The sequence below is a fragment of the Sarcophilus harrisii genome, chromosome 4 (assembly GCF_902635505.1).
Source record: "Sarcophilus harrisii chromosome 4, mSarHar1.11, whole genome shotgun sequence".
In the NCBI taxonomy this organism is placed as follows: Eukaryota; Metazoa; Chordata; class Mammalia; order Dasyuromorphia; family Dasyuridae; genus Sarcophilus; species Sarcophilus harrisii.
This window is the reverse complement of record NC_045429.1, coordinates 389,230,887-389,247,633: the sequence shown is the minus strand read 5'-3', so window position 1 is coordinate 389,247,633 and position 16,747 is coordinate 389,230,887. Positions and strand designations below refer to the sequence as shown.

Here is a 16,747-nt window from a genome sequence, read left to right as displayed (position 1 = left end):
GTTTTAGGTGATTGCACATATTTGATCATTTATCATCTCAGGCATGGGGGAGAGGAAGGAAAAAGAGAGAAAGAGAGAATTTAGAACTCTAAACTTCTTTTAAAATGTTAAAAAAAATTGTTTTAACATGTAATTGGGGGGATTAAAATATTATTTAAAAAAAAAAAAAAGAAACAATTGATTGTTGAATTGACTCCATAACCAAGCCCATATTGAAAGATTTTCCAGTTCAGTAGAACTGAAGGATTCTGGTAAGTTTTTAATAACTGCTTTCAAAAAAAAATTTATATCTCAGCCCTTGAATTGTAGAGTCTGCTGAGGTATACATGCTCATACTACAGATTTAGCAATTAACTGAAGAGAGTCCATTAGAGCTGGATCTGGCCCACTCCTGGGTAGAGTTTCCCAGAATTTTCATCCTAGTAGCAGGTTTCAAGAACCTTTAGTCACTTCTCCATTCCAGGATTAACTATACAAGTAGGACTTGATTGAAGGGGATAAAATACTTAGTATATAATCATGATGATCAATGAGTTTTATTTCTGATCTAAGAACAAGTACAGTGTGGTGGATTTGAAACCAGAGAATCTGGATCTTACCCTAGTTCTGCCACTGCCTTGCTATAAGACTTCAGGACAGATACTTGACTGCTTTAGACCTCTGCTTATAGGTGAGACAGTACATTTTTCTGCAGGGAATGTACCAATGTATGTAAAATAGAAAGCTCTCCTGGATGAATAAAGTTCATATACATTTTTCTGGTAAAGAACAAATTAAAATTAAAACTATACAGCTATAAAACATTTTAATGTAATAACTCATCTGATTCTTAAAACAATCCTATAGGGTGAATAAAACAAGTATTATTATCCAGATCCAGATCCTGATTGGTGACAAAGGACAATCTCACCAGATTCATTATACCCAGTCCTAGATCATGCTTCATAAACCCCTGTAGTCCTCCACGTCCTCCATCTTGCATAAGCAACATCACCTAATCCCCTGCTTTTCATCTTTTGATATGGGAACAGTAATTTTATCAATATTACCATTACTTCTAAGAAAGGCAGAACAATAAGACTCTTGAGGTTGCATTCACCTCAGACTGAAACCTCAAAGAATTAGAAAATCCATAATTTTTATTTCCCTAGAGAGGTTTTCTCCCCCAATTAGAATGTAAGCTTCTGGAGGGGAGGAATTTTCTCACTTCTATACTTCTATCTACATTACCTAGTATAGTGCCTATTACATAATAGGTACTTAATAGAATAATTTTTTTCATTCATTCATTTACTATATTGCTTCTCAGCAAATATGTTTGTTATTGATCTAATTGATCTGAACTAAGTATAGTTTGGTGAAAACACTACTGGATTTGAAACCAGAGGACCTAGGTCTTACTCCAGTTTTGTCACTGCTTTGCTAAGAGATTGAACTCAGATTAAATCACCTTTTTAAAATAGCTTCTTCTCTGGTATAATGGGCAAATAAGCAAATATGTGAATGGCCTGTAAAACTCTCAGTATAGGAGTTTCATTCACTAATACTGATCACAGGTGGCTCTCTTCAAAGTGAAATGATTCAGGTCAGTTCCAGTGATCTTGTGATGAATAGAGCCATCTGCAACCAGAGAGAGAACTGTGGGAATTAAGTATGGATCGCAACATAGTATTTTCACTCTTTTTGTTGTCCTTTCTTTGCATTTTGTTTTCCTTCTCATTTTTTTTTCCTTTTTGATCTGATTTTTCTTGTGCAGCATAATAATTATGGAAATATGTATAGAAGAATTGCTCATGTTTAACATATATTGGATTACTTGCCATCTAGGGGAGGAAGTGAGGAAGGAAGGAAAAAAATTGGAACACAAGGTTTTGCAACAATAAATGCTGAAAATTATCCATGCATATATTTTGAAAATAAAAAGCTTTAATTTAAAAAAAAAAATTTTAAACAATACTGATCACAACCATTCTATAACTTAGGCAAGTTTCAGATATTGGAGATCTAGTAACATAGTCAATAGAACATAGGGCTGGGGTCAGGAGACTCATCTTCCTGAATTCAGATCTAGCCTCAGACACCTACTAGTTAGGTGACCTTGAGCAAGCCACTTAATTCTGTTTGCTTCAGTTTCCTCATCCTTAAAATGATCTTGAGAAGGAAATGGCAAACAATTCCAGTATCTATGTCAAAAATGCTACAAATTTGGGCAGCTAGATGACACAGTGGCGAGAGCACCATTCCTGAAGTCAGGAGGACTAGAGTTCAAATCCAGTCTCAGAAACATAATAACCAGAACAAGCCACTTAACCTTAATTGGAGGGAGGGAAGAGACTGAACAATAACAAAAATTTTTTTAAATTGCTTGAAGCAGAATGTGAAGGCAGGTCAACTACCATCCTACTGCTCTCTTAATTTGATAGGAATATATTAAAATGGAAAATCAACAAAGTTGATCAATTAGAAAACACTAGATATTGTAGTGGATAAAGGACCAGCCCTGAAGTCAGGAGGAAGACCTGAGTTCAAATTTGACCTCAGACACTAAACATTTCCTAGCTGTGACTCTAGGGAAGAAGAAGAAGGAAGAAGAAGAAGAAGAAGAAGAAGAAGAAGAAGAAGAAGAAGAAGAAGAAGAAGAAGAAGAAGAAGAAGAAGAAGAAGAAGAAGAAGAAGAAGAAGAAGAAGAAGAAGAAGAAAGATGAAGAAGAAGAAGAAGAAGAAGAAAGCATTTATTAATCACTGTCTACATAATAATAGTTGGTATTTTTATAGTGCACTTTACAAACATTCACAAGTCAAGCCTCACAAATAAATACTATTATTATCTTACAGAGAGTCCACATATAGAGAGCTATGCAGGTACTTTTTGGAGTTTTAGAGATGGAGGTTACTTTCTTTGGCATATTTTCTAAAAGGTTAATCATTTTCCAGGTAAAGTAATTAAATATTACAGATTCCTCCAAATAAATAAAAAAGAGTTAAATTCCTACCACTCCCTGATGGTATCAATTATAGACTTACCATACAATAGAATGGGTGTGTCTATATTTAGGAGGCCTGATATTCCTGGGTCATTTTTATTGCTGGAAAACTCCATATGTGGCAGGCTTGCTTGTCATTCTCATTAAGAAAAAGCTGAAGGCATTTCTTTCTTAAACTATTCTTTGATTTTTAGATTCATGAAGATATAAGACAAACTGGAGAAACTTTTTTTTTCCTTTTTTGATCTGATTTTTCTTGTGCAGCAAGATTATTGAATAAATATGTGTGTATATATATATATATATATATATATATATATATTGGATTTCACATATATTTTAACATGTTTAACATATATTGGATTACTTGCCATCTGGGGAGGGAGTGGAAAGAGTAGAAAATTTGGAACACAAGGTTTTGTAAGGGTCAATGTTGAAAAATTATCCATGCATAAGTTTTGAAAATAAAAAGCTTTAATTAAAAAAAAAATAAAAAAAGCTGGAGAGAGAACATGGGAGATAGAAAGGGAAAAGAAAACTTCTTTAAAAATATTTAATTTCTTTTCTCCTATGGTCAGATTTTTTTTTTACTGCTTTTCTTTGAATTGGGTTCATTTTGTCTGTTGCTTCTCTCTTTCACAGGCATATGTCTTCACTGTCACTGAATATGGTTCCAGGGGCACAGCACAATTTGTTCACTGAAGTACAAATGTCATCCCTCTTCAGACAAAAGTTGCAGTCTATAAGGCCATGTTAAGAGGAGGTCTTGCATAATCAGAATGACTAAGCCTGTTATCAAGGAGGAGTTTGTATACATTCTGACAAGTGAGAGTAAAACTCATGAAAAATGAATTTTTCCTTAAATGACACAGAATCTTATCTGCAGTGAATATGAAAAGGAACAGCCAAGATCCAGGGCTGGATCTAAAGTCTAAAGACTGATTACCTGGAGTAATGATCATTCCTATAATCCAGTCTCCCTGTCCTTATTTATCAAGGCAGGAAGCCTGATACACTAAGTTTGAGTCCTTTCTTCACTACTTTGTACTAGTGTAGCCTTAACCAAATCATTAATTTCTCTGAACTCATTTCATCATCAAATGATCATAAAAAGAACAGTTGGCATTAGCTAGGTTGTCCAATGGATAGAGCACTAGGCCTGGAATCAGGAAAATTCCTCTTCCCAAGTCCAAATCTGATCTCAGACACTTACTAGCTAGCTGTGTGATCCTGGAAAAGTCATTTAATCCTATTGGTCTCAGTTTCCTCATCTATAAAATGGACTGGAGAAAGATGACAAGCCACTCCAGTGTCTTTGATAAGAAAACTCTTATTGGGGCATGAAGAATCATAAAAAACTGGAACAACTCAACAGCAACAGCAGAAGCATTTATATAGTGCTTTAAGGATGACAAAGCATTTTACATATATAATCTCGTTTGATCTTCACAGTAATCTGGCTTGGCAAGTGCTATTTTTATCCCCATTTTACAGATAAGAGAGCTAAGGATTAAGTGATTTGCCCAACATCACTCAGCTAGTAAGTGTCTGAGATAGGATTTGAACTTAGGTCTTCCCTACCCCAAGTCTAGCACTCTATTCACCGGGCTTCCTAACTAAGTCAGCTGTAAAATTAGGGTCATAGTGTCTGTCACTCTGCTATCCATACAGAGTTCTTGAGTGAAATCAGTGTGGTCATGTACACAAAAGACTACACAAAGCTCGAAATAAATATAAAATATTATTAGAAAGAAGCCCACTTTGATTTCAGAAAATCCTGGAAAGACCTCCATGAACTGATACTAAGTGAGTAAAGCAGAACCAGGAGACCACCGTACACAGTAGCAACATTGTATAGAGGTCAGCTATGAGGAACTTGGCTTTTCTCAACAATGTGATGATTCAAGGCAATTCCAAAAGACTTGCGATGGGAAATGCCAATTGCATCCAAAAAGAGAATTGTGGAGACTGAATATGGATCGAAGCATGGCATTTTCACCTTTTTTGCTTTTTTTTTCTTTCTTGTGTTTTTTTTCCTTTTGATTGATTTTCCTTGTATAGTGTGACAAATAGGGAAATATGTTCAAAAGGATTGCACATATATCAACCTATATCAGATTGTTTGCTGTCTTGGGAGGGAGGCGAAAAGGATGGAAGAAAAACTTGGAACACAAAAGTTTAAAAAAATGAATGTTGAGAACTATCTTTACATGTATTTGAAAAAAAAATAAAAACTGCTATTAGAAAAAATAAAGCAATTTTAACAAGTCAAAAAAGAAAGAAAGAGACCCACTGTATTTAAAATAAATCAAAAAGTAAGCTTCACAAGGGCAGGGTCTGTGTGGTATCAATTCAATTCAATAAACATTTATTAAACATTTTCTCCATGAAGGAGTTTTTGTAAAATCTGTAGGTACAAAGGTGAAAAGGGACAAAAACACTCCCTGCCTGTAAGAGCTTATAGTAACCTGAAAGGGTTTCTTCCATGAAGAAACAGAATCTTAACAGAGGCTCAAAAAAAAAAAAAAGTCATAAAGTATTTCAAAAAGTGGAGATGAAGAGGAAATGTATTTCAGGCATAGGTATGAAATTGGGACAGGACAGAATGAGATTGAAGGACAAGAAGTGATTTTGTTCAACTTCAAGGTAGAGGGAATGATAAGGAGTATTGGTGAGAGGTAAGGAGGTGGGGGAGAGAGAGAGAGAGAGAGAGAGAGAGAGAAGGAGGAAAAGGAGGAGGAGGAGAAGGAAGAGGAGGAGGAGGAGGAGGAGGAGAAGGAGAAGAAGAAGGAAAAAAAGGAGGAGGAGGAAGAAGGAAGGAAGGAAGGAAGGAAGGAAGGAAGGAAGGAAGGAAGGAAGGAAGAGACTGGAGTTTGATAGGGGGAAAGGTAGGGAGAGAGGGGGAGGCAATCAAAAAAGAATATCACATTTTCAGCAACTGAGCATACAGAAAATCATGTAATTGTAAATCAATAAATTGCTCATAAATGTTTACAAAGTTCTTTACAAATGCCTCATTTGGTTCTCAAAACAATCCCTGAAGAAAGATGTTATTATTATTCCCATTTTACAGATGAGGAAATAGAGGCAAACAGAGGTTAAGTGACTTGCTCAATATCACATAGCTAATAAACATCTGTAGCAGGATTTGAACTCAAATCTTTCTTAATCTAAGCTCTATCCCATGTGACCACTTATCTCCTTATCTAGAGCTAACAGGAAACTTAGAGGATACTCTATCCAAGCAATTCATTTTATAAATGATGAAACTGAGACCTACAGGCTAAGTCTTGACCAAGATCATGTAGTTAATAAGCAGCAGAGGCAGAATTCAGACTCAGACTTGTGACCTCAGTATTTCGTCCTTCTTCCATTGTGTCATCATCCTGACATAGAAAGCTTAAGAAATGTTTGTTAAATAAAAGAATGACTTTTGGTAGAGGGAAAGGACACAAGATTTAAGATAAATTTCAGAGTTCTGGATTTACTCCCAGGAAAATAGTTGCATGAGCATGGATGCACATAGGTTTTTTGTTTTCCTAAAATGCCATACTGCCTTATGGAATGTACTCTCGTTACAGACACATAAATGCAAGTTTACTGAAGACAAGCAAAACTTGTACCCTTCATTAGCCCCCCCCCCCCCATTCTTCTCACAAGTCTCCCTTTCTTTGTCTCCCTCTCTCTTCCTCCCTGTCCCTGTCCCTGTCCCTCTTTCTGTCTCTCTATTTCTCTCTGTATGTCTCTCTCTGTGTCTGTCTGTGTTTGTCTGTCTGTCTCTCTCTTTCTCTCTCTCTCTCTCTCACACACACACACACACACACACACACACACACACACATACACTACTCACCAAGGGCACCCTGACGAACATCTGTTCGAGTAGCTCCACCAACAATAAACTGAGGGTCAGGACACAATTCCTGAAAGGAATTTGGTACAAAAAAAAAAAAAAAAATACATCACAACATTTCCAGCAACAGCGTTGCTTTGGATAAAGGATATTTGAAGGATTTCTGGGGATTTGAGGGATTTCTAGTTATTTGAGGGATTTTTAGACATTTGATGAATTTCTTTTCTTGCTCTGTCCCTCCAAAATAAAGTAGACATATTAATGTACTGAAGAAAAAACTCATGTACCCTATATCCAGGTAGAAGATAAAAATATTACTTAGCACCTACTAAAGAGCTGGGTTTCCTGTGTATGCTCATTAAATGCTCAATGATTATGATAATGCTTCTCATTATGCTGATGGAAAAACTTGGAAAGCCAAAAAGTAGCACTTCTAGAGTCAACTAAAGTCAACTCAGTGCCTCAAAAAAAAGCAACTCAGTCCTTGAGTTAACTAAATTCTCCATACATATCCCATTGGCAATTAAGTTATCTCTGTATTTCTGAGCTTCATAGAAATGTTCAGAAATTGTCTGAAAAAATGAATGTTACTCATTTATTGAATATCTTATATTTAGCATTATATGATATGCTATGGAGGAAATTGAGAACACAAAACAAATTGAAGAAATAGTTTTTGCACCCAAGGAGTTTATAATGTAGTTGGAGAAAAGAGCTATAACTAGAATGAGTCAGCAAGAGCTTTGCTCCAGGATGCTGAATTTAGAGGGTATCAAATTTAAAGAGTAAAAGCTAGTGGAATATAAGCTTCTTTAGGGCAGGAACTATCTCACTTTTCTGTTTATGTCTCAGAACTTAATATAGGGCCAGACTTATAGCTTGTACTTAATAAAAATCCTTGTCAATTAACATTTAAAGTCTCTAGAAGGTAGAAATAATAGAGTTTAGCCTTAGTTAGCAATAATTTTTAGTTACTACAGGAAGCTACCAGAAGGTGAGCTTGATTGGGCTCCTCTTCAGCTGTTGGGTCTCCTTCTCTACTGCACAGAGATTCGCAACTTCTCTTCTTCCCCCCCGCCCCCATATAAGATTGTGCTTTGTGCTGCTTCTAAGAGTACTTACAAAGCATTTTAACGTTTGCAACAAATATGACAAATATTATCTCATTTGATTCTCACAATCACCCCGTGAGGTAGGTGCCATTATTAACCCCATTTTATCTATATTTTATAGATAAATATATTTTATCTATAGATAAAGAAACTGAGACATCCAAAAGTTAAATGACTTGCCCAAGATCATATAACTAGTAAGTGTCTGAGGCTAGATTTAAACTCAGGTTTTCATTACTCCAAAAAGTAGTAAGCAAAGTAGTTTATAACTAACATTTACAAAGAGATTACTATGTGCTAGGTACTATGTACTTTATAAATGTTATCTCATTTGATTCCCACAACTACCTGAGATAGGTGCTATTATTATCCCCATTTTACTGATGGGGAAATTGAGGCAGAGAGAAGTTGAGTGACCAGTTTAGACACAGATAGTAAAGTCTGAAATCTGATCTGAACTCAGGTTATATTATTCCAGGCCTGGTGCTCTATCCACTGTGCCATTGAGCTGATTGCTCTTAGGCTTGGTTTATGGCATTTGACCTAATTGCAAAAATTCCTAGTTATGGTTTTGTTTGTAGAAAAAAATACCTATATGAAAGCACTAGAAAACAAGAAAAGCAACCACTGATTGGATGGATTAAAATATAAAGGAGAGAGAGGGCAGCACAGAAGAATGGCAGGATCTGAAATTGAACTCCAATTCTGCTACTTTCCTACTCTCTGTGACTTTGAGAAATCACGTAAAATTTCTGAGCCTAAATTTCTTCATATATAACATGAGAGTTTGACCAGATTGCTTCCAAGATCCCTCTAGGTCTATCCCTCTAATACTATCTATTAAGAGGTTACAGACAAGAAAATTAGGAGAGCAAAGATAGCATCCATCAGACAAAAGGTAGCAAAGCCCATTCTGAAATATCTGAAAGAGGGGAGGTATTGAGACAAAGAGTAAGCACCATCAGTCAGTATTCTCAGGAGAAAGACCTTGGGAACAGGGGGACAACTTCCTCCCCCTTGCTTTTGATCCTGGAACGTGATACATCAAGGAATGACTTTTCTACTTTGCTCCAAAGGAATGAAACACAGGGAGATAAAAGCAGATGGGAAAGCAGAGGGGGTGGATCTGAGGGCAGACACAAAAGAAGGGGTGGCCATTGGGACTCTGGAGAGGAAGAGAAGTCAGAGTTTGATGTGAAGAAGGAGCAGCCAGTTCAGTAAACTAAGAAGTTCAGCAACTACAGGATGTGAGAGGGTCCATTCTTTCTGGGAAGACTGTGAGGAGGAGATAGATTCTGGAGTCATTTTGGAGAAGTCACCAGGAAGCAAGCAGCTATAAATGTTTCAAGACTTGGAACTCTAAAGTATAATGATAGCTTCTAGGTTTAAGTATTATATAGCTTCTACATGGCATAGTTAAAGGAGATAAATACTTCCTCTCTATTTCGATGACACTGTCCTTAAAGAAGGAAATTGGTAAATTGGAGAATTTCCAAAGAAAACCAACTAGAATAGAGAAGGATCCTGAATCATTCTTATATAAGAATTAATTGGAAGGAATTGAGGGTATTCAGGTAGGAAATGAAGATGAACAAAGCAAAATTCAGTCCTTGCCCTCAAGAAGCTTACAGTTTAGAGGGAGCCAGGGGAAGAAGGGATGCAAATCTAATAAGGGGCAGTTTACAATCTACAGGGAGATGATGTCAGAAAGGATGGAATATAAATCTAATGGGCAGATCCTCACAGGTTGATATCAATCTTCTAAATTCTCTTTGAATATGGTTGCCTAATCAGCTACAATACAAGGAGAAATTTATTTATTGGAAAAAAGTCAAAAGTACCATGAAAGATTCAAGGAAGAAAAGTTCACTTCTAGTGAACTAGTAAAAAAAAAAAAAAAAAAAAAAAAAAAAAGGTTAATTGAAGTATGTGGCATCTGATCCAATGATAAAGAAAGTTGTCCAAAAGCTGAAATGGAAGAAGAGAGGGACCTTTTCTAGGGATTGAGATAATGTGGCCAGGATCAGGAAACTCCTGGAAGATAGTTTGACAATGTGTGGGGTGGAGAGAGACCTGGTCTCTGGGTCAGGTTTCAAACCTGCCTCCAACATATACTGAGTTTGCAGTGCTGAAGAAACATCACAAAACCCTATAAGGGCACAATTTCACAGAGATATGGATTGAGTTCATGAGATATGGCTGAGAGACAGTTAGGAGCCAGATTGTGAAGGCTATCTCTTGGGTTATTATACAGATGGTTTGTCAGCACTTAAGAAAAGAAGTGATCACTTAGTTGACTGAGTAGTCCTATAACATGAACTTTATTTCCTTCTTACATTGCATCTCTCTTCTGGTAGATTAGGAATGATTACAGACATAGTCATAGTCATAGTCATACAGACATACTATCTGGATTTTAACAAGGCATTTAACACCGTCTCAGGACATCTTTTGGAAAAAAAGATAGACAAATAAAATCTGGATGATTAAATAATTAAGTGACCTTGCAACTGATTAAATATACTCAAAGAGGATTGTTTAGAGGGATGGATGGTCTCTAATGGTATACCACTGGACTCTCTTCTGGTCAACATTTTCCCCCCAAAGGGTTTACAAAGGCATAAAAACAAGCTTTTCATGTTTGTGGATGATATAAAACTGGAAAAGATAAATATGATAGATGAAAGAATCAAATGTCTAAATCATCTCAATAAGATAGCATCTCAGTATGAAATCAAGAGAATGAAATTCATTAATGAAGCATAACCACCTACAGAATAGCCTACTTGCTCTCAAAATCTAAAATATTTTAATTTAAGTCTTATCTATATACTAGATATACTGTTTCCAGGAAAGTCTTTAATATCTGAGTGTTCCAGACAACATTAAGACTATAAGTTGTAGAGAAAGTGCCAGTCTGCATCAGAAGAGGGACTATTTACCACAAGCTCTCTACATAACAATATCTAACATTTATATAGAGAATTAAAGTTTACAAGGAGTTTTTCAAATACTATCTCATTTTATCTTCATAACAACTCTGGGAAGTAGATGATGTTATTATCCCCATTTTACAGATAAGCAAACTGAGGCAGAGGTTAAGTGATTCTTTCAGGTCAAACAGTTGATAAGTGTCTGAAACCAGATCTGAATTCAGTTCTTCTCGTCTCTGAGTCTAGAACTCTATCCACTATGCCACCAGCTACATGAATGAAATCACAAGTCTGGTTAATTAAAAAAAAAATTTAAGACGTTTATAAGAATTATCTCTGCTTTTCTATTTATATTCCCAGCACTTAACATCATGATTTTCATATTGTCTTTGTTGTGGTATTGTTCGGTCATTTCAATTTCTGATTCTTCATGACCCCATCTAGAATTTTCTTGACAAAGGTACTAGAATGGTTGCCATTTCCTTTTCGAGCTCCTTTTACAGATAAGGAAACTAAGACAAACAGGGTTAAGTGACTTGCACTAGATTACACAGCTAGTTAAGTGTGGGGGGTCAGATTTGAATTCAGAAAGATGAAGCTTTGTAACTCTGGGCTAAGCACTCTACCCACTGTTCCCATTTAGCTACTCATATTGTAAACAATAAATACCTTTTCATTCACTGAAAAAAAATTTATTAGCCATCCACAGGATTGGAGAATCCAGTCTTGGAAGCAATCCACAAGAAAAAGACTAAGGCATTTTCACGGACCACAAGCTCCATGTGAGTCAGTAACATGGTGTAGTTGATAACAAAGACAATACCAGCATCTTGAGATAGGATTTATAATACTAGCTAAGGTTGATGACTCGCCCTCAGGTGGCAATATTGGCAAATATTAAACTATTACTCAGTTGGTTCTCTCTATTTGTTCTTTCTAATACATGACAAAGAGGAATACAGAAGATAAGAAGGTATCATAAGAAAAACATTAGACTGGGAATTGGAAAACGTAGCTCCTAATCCAGCTCTTCCTCTAATTTTCAGTTACTTTAGGCAAGCCATTGGGTCTTAATTCTCCTTTCTGTAAAATGACAGTATCTGAACCAAATGATCTCCAAGAATCCTTCAAGCTTGAAAAGTCTGGGATTCAGCAAATGCTTCTTCCCAATGCTCCCTTAACCGCCCCACTACTCTCCCCCCCTCCCCGCCCGCCCCCGACACACACACACACACACACACACACACACACACTATGCCTAGGCTATATTTAAAAGCTCAAGATAACCTTGGATTCAGAGAAATGCCAGGGAGACAGGGAGGCAGAGAACTTTCTTTTCTTCTAATTTCCCAAGCTTAGCTCAACCCCACCCCCACCTTTTCTGACTCCAGTAGGCAGGCCCAATGATCTCCATTATTCTGCAGACATGTCCTCCCTCCTGTCTCTCTGCATCGCTCCTTGAAATCAATAGGATGTCTAATCACCAAAAAATGGACACTGGCTTTAGAGTTGAGTCCCATTGATTGGGCCTGGGCAGACACCCACTTATACTGTGCATTACTCAGACACCGTAAGCATTAGGCTGTGTACTAATTTTGTAGAGCTTCCAGAAAGGCAAATGAATAAAAAATTTAGTGAAAAGATTCAGCAAATCTGCCTCTGTTTTTGAAGTAGTCTATGGCATCCCTAGATCAAGATTTTTTTTTCTTTTACCCAACCAGCAACCAGTGGAAATAGAGAAAGAGATGGTGTAGTCTTTCCTATGAGGGTGCAAGGTATATACCCAAAAAGTTGTGGCCCCAAAAAAAGTCCTTTTTCTACTCTGGGCATCTGTATCTTTGAGACCCTGCTTTGGTGCCCATAATCCCGCAAAGGATCCATGGATAGATTTCAGGGAATCCCTTAACTGGGAAGGAAAAAAAATACACATTTGTTTTCACTAACCTCTAAATGAAACTTGGTCTTTCCTTTTATTGTGAATATAAGACAAAAAGACATTCTGAAAAGACTCTATAGTGTTATCAGTCAGACAAAGGGGTCTTTGAATCAATAAAAGGTTAAGAACCCCTGGTCTGGAAAATATAAGGATCTTAGTGTGAACAAAATAATATTCTTCCTGAAAACTGGAGAACAAGACTAAAGCATCAGCATAGCCTTCCTCCCCTTCCTCCACCCCCAAACTTAAAGACAAGCAGAAATAACCAGCACAGGCAGGGAAACCAAATTTTGCTATTTCACAGAAAACGTGACTTCATCCAAGCATTATGCTTTATTTATCTGCTGAGAGGGCAAAAAATACATTCATTCGGTCTGTCTTATCTCCTTTCCCCCTAAGGCAGATGAAAATAAACATCACTGTGTGAACCTGGACGAAGAGCCACATCTAGGCAGCTCTCCTGAAACCCTAGGAGACCAAAAGGGTAAGAAAGAACTCGAGAGAACAAAAACATCGTGCTATACTGCAGCTCCTTCCTTTCCAAGAAGTTCATGGCTGTTCCCAAATGCTTTCATCCTTTTGTCACCATAAGAGATGAGACATATGTCATGGCAGGCCCTGTCCCCTCTTCCTGGCCATTTTAAAACATAAAAGAGCTGGCACAGAGATAAATGTACTAAGGCTAGGCTGACACCCAAGGTCATATAGCATATCAATAACAGTGCTGGGAATAGCATCTGAAGCTTCCTGATCCCATGCCTCCATCTGCATCAGATATAATCAGTCTCCAAGTTTGGAAATGGCAAGCCCTATGTCCTTTAAAATGAACTTTATGCAATAGCCTGCCTGTAAAAAAATTAGTCAATTATCATTTATTGATGATTGATAAGGGGACAGTTAAGATTTTGTTTATTCAATGAACATTTGCAATCTCCAAAAAATAATGACTTCTTCAGTCATCACTAACCTAGTCCCATGTCTCCATTGTCCTAGCCTGTGGATTTGGTAAGCACAAAATTCCTGAGATGGAGATCAACTGAACTGCTGACCATTCCCCATCCATCATTTCTATGCCTATAGTCCCAGGAAACGGAACACCCTCCTCACTTCTGCTTCCTATTTATCCCACATCTAGATTGTTTTTTTTTTCATAGTTGTTTGCACATTGTCTCCTTTTTTATAATGTGAGCTCCTTGAGGACAGGGATTTTGCCTTTCTTTATATCCATATTTGTATATATTTTGCTGTCTTTGAAGACAAAGACTGTTTTTTGTCTATTTTCTTTTGCCTTTTGCTTTTTTTCTGTCTTTGCACAGTGCCTGGCATATAGTAGGTACTTAATAAATGTTTACTAACTGAATGACTAAATTTAGTCTCCTGCTTCCCCACAGTTTAGATACTCCTCCAGGAGATCTTTCATAATCCCTGGCATTGTTTGAGCTCTCTCCCTACTGCAATTATTTCATCTAACTTTGTATCTGCTTCATGTATACTTAGCTACATACATGTTGAATTGCTACAGAGAATATTAAATTTCTGAGAATAAGAATTATACTGTCTTTCTCTCCCTATGACACAGAGAAATCATTTAATAAATGCTTTTTGATTTAGAGAAAGGAGAATTGGTCTCAGAATGAAGAAAACCTGAAATCAAGTACTTTCTCTGACAGAAAGTCACTTAATCACTGAGTGGTCCCAAGCAACTCTAGCATATAAATTGTGGAACAGCTGCCCATCTACAATAGTAAATATTTCCTCACAAGGATCCCCCAATATTCATGAAACCACAGAAGCAGTCCTCTACCTCCCCCCCCCATCCAAAAAAGAATAACAACAATAATAAGCACATTTATTTATAGTTATCAGAGTCAACAAAAGCATCTTCACTAAATGAAGAAAGTTTTGATAGAATGGACTACATGATTAAATCCATAAGATCCTGGGAACTGAAAAAAAAAAAAGGAAAAAAGAAAGGGGGAATCTATTTCTTAATTCTTTTAAGAGATTTAACCCCTATAACTTGTTTAACTGCCTTCATATAGGTAAACTTTTTCTAAAGCCCCTTGATGCCCCGGGTATTCCAAAAACACATAAATCTGTGATTCCTAATATGTTAATGTGTGAGCTTTACTCACATCTTGAATATCTCCAAAAGTCATGGGGGCCATGAACTTTTTAAAAAGATGAAAATGAATATTTGATGCTGATAAAAGGAAGACAGAGGGAGAAGAAGGGATAATTTACATTGAGCCATTTTTCTCATTCTCCCTTTTATTTAAGTGGTTACCAAGAAATAATGGTGGTGACTTTAATCTCCCACCATTAGATCCAGAACACACTGCAAATTCCAGTTCTATGTTTCTTATGTATTATGCCTCAAAAAATCAATTTGGTCTAGTTGAAAAAGTATCCCAGTCAGGAAAGAGCTGAATTTAAAGCTTACTTTTGACACTCACTAGTTGCATTATCAGTCAGTTTAACTCTAGGTAGCCTCAGTCTCCTCAACTGTAAAGTGAGGACTAGAATAGCCCAAGTACTTACCTCACACACTATTGTGAAGATCAAATGAGATGATGGTTGTAAAGTGTTCTATAAATGTCAGCTATTATTATTATATTGCCAGAAGGCAATGAAACTTATTAGTCAGCTAAATGAAAAGACCCAGGCCTTCTGTGCTGCCTCCTCCCTTCTTCTCCAACCTTAACTTTGGAGGTGAGGAGCAAAAATCTAAATGACACAATAAGGATATCCAAAAGGACTGGCCAGTCAGTGATCTGTCCCTTATGCCCAGTAATATAATGAAAGCTTGCATTTTTAATCATGCCCTGAAGAGTTCTAAGAAGGCTGAACTTACAGGTGATTTGATTTGATTTGTTTAATATTTGTCGGTTGGGACTCATAGGATCATAGATTTAGAGCAAGAAGAGAACTCAGAGGTCATTCAGTTCAATCCTTTTATTGTAGGGATTAGGAAACTGATGTTTAGAAACATTAAGGCATTTGTCCAAGGTCACATAGGAAGGAACCATAAAAGGTCAAATTTGAACCCAGGTCTTCTGACTACAAAGCCAGTGTTTTTCCCATTGTATGACACTGAGAGAAGAAAGGAAGGGAAAAAAGGAGGAAGGGAGAAAGGAGGGGAAGGAGGAAGGAATGGAGGGAGGGAGGAAAGGAAAACAAAAGGAGGAGAGGAAAGAAAAAAGGAAAAGGGAAAGAGAAGAAGAGAATGAGGGAGAGAGGGAAGAAGGAAGAAAACATTTTGCAATGTTTGATCATGAAGCACTCTAATCTTGAACAATGACCCCTCATGACCTCAGAGCACTATAATGCATCAACTTCCTAGGTAGAGCATTGGTCTCCCCTTTCCCCCTTATCCCTCCCCATCTTTGTTAAACTAAGTCATTTCCAACAAATCCATCTCCTTACCGTGGGCCGTTTCCACACAATTCCTTGGGTTTGAGGAGAATATGGTCCCAGATCCTTGTATCCCAAAGCTGAGGGACAAGCTGGAAATTCTGGGTCCTTAAATAGAGTCCCTGTCTCCAAGCACTGTTTCCTTAAGGTCTCATAGTCCTGGCCCAGGTATTTTACAGCATTCAGGCTGGAACCCAGACCCTCAGCCACTGAACGCTGCTGTTTTGACAGTCTTCCTGCCATAGCTGCCATGGCTGTTCCCTTGACTCAAAGGCAGAGTAAGAGGGAAGGAGGGAGGGTATTGCTATGTGGTGCTCCAAGCTCTGTCCCAGTAGGAACCAAGGGGAGGTTATAAAGTAGCACCCAGGTAGAGGTGGAGCAAGATACATTATCCTCTGGCAACCAATCTGGGGAGGAGTGAGTCAAAGGCTCAGGCATCTTTAAAGCAAATATGTATCCAAGGCAAGAGAAACAAGAAAGAGAGACTGAGAATGAATCTTATCAGTTCTATCTTT

The 16,747-nt window shown here is 37.2% G+C and overlaps 1 protein-coding gene across 1 annotated transcript in view; it reads right to left on the bottom strand.

Moving 5' to 3' along the window:
• CAPN8 (calpain 8) overlaps positions 1 to 16,484 on the bottom strand; it is a 111,914-nt gene extending 95,430 nt beyond the window's left edge. Inside the window, exons 1-2 of the mRNA XM_003767730.2 lie at positions 16,245 to 16,484; positions 6,838 to 6,907 (exon numbers count right to left, since the gene is read on the bottom strand). Coding sequence (XP_003767778.1) covers positions 6,838 to 6,907; positions 16,245 to 16,484 — 310 coding nt within the window. The remainder of the gene's footprint in view (positions 1 to 6,837; positions 6,908 to 16,244) is intronic.
• Between the last annotated feature and the right edge of the window lie 263 nt (positions 16,485 to 16,747).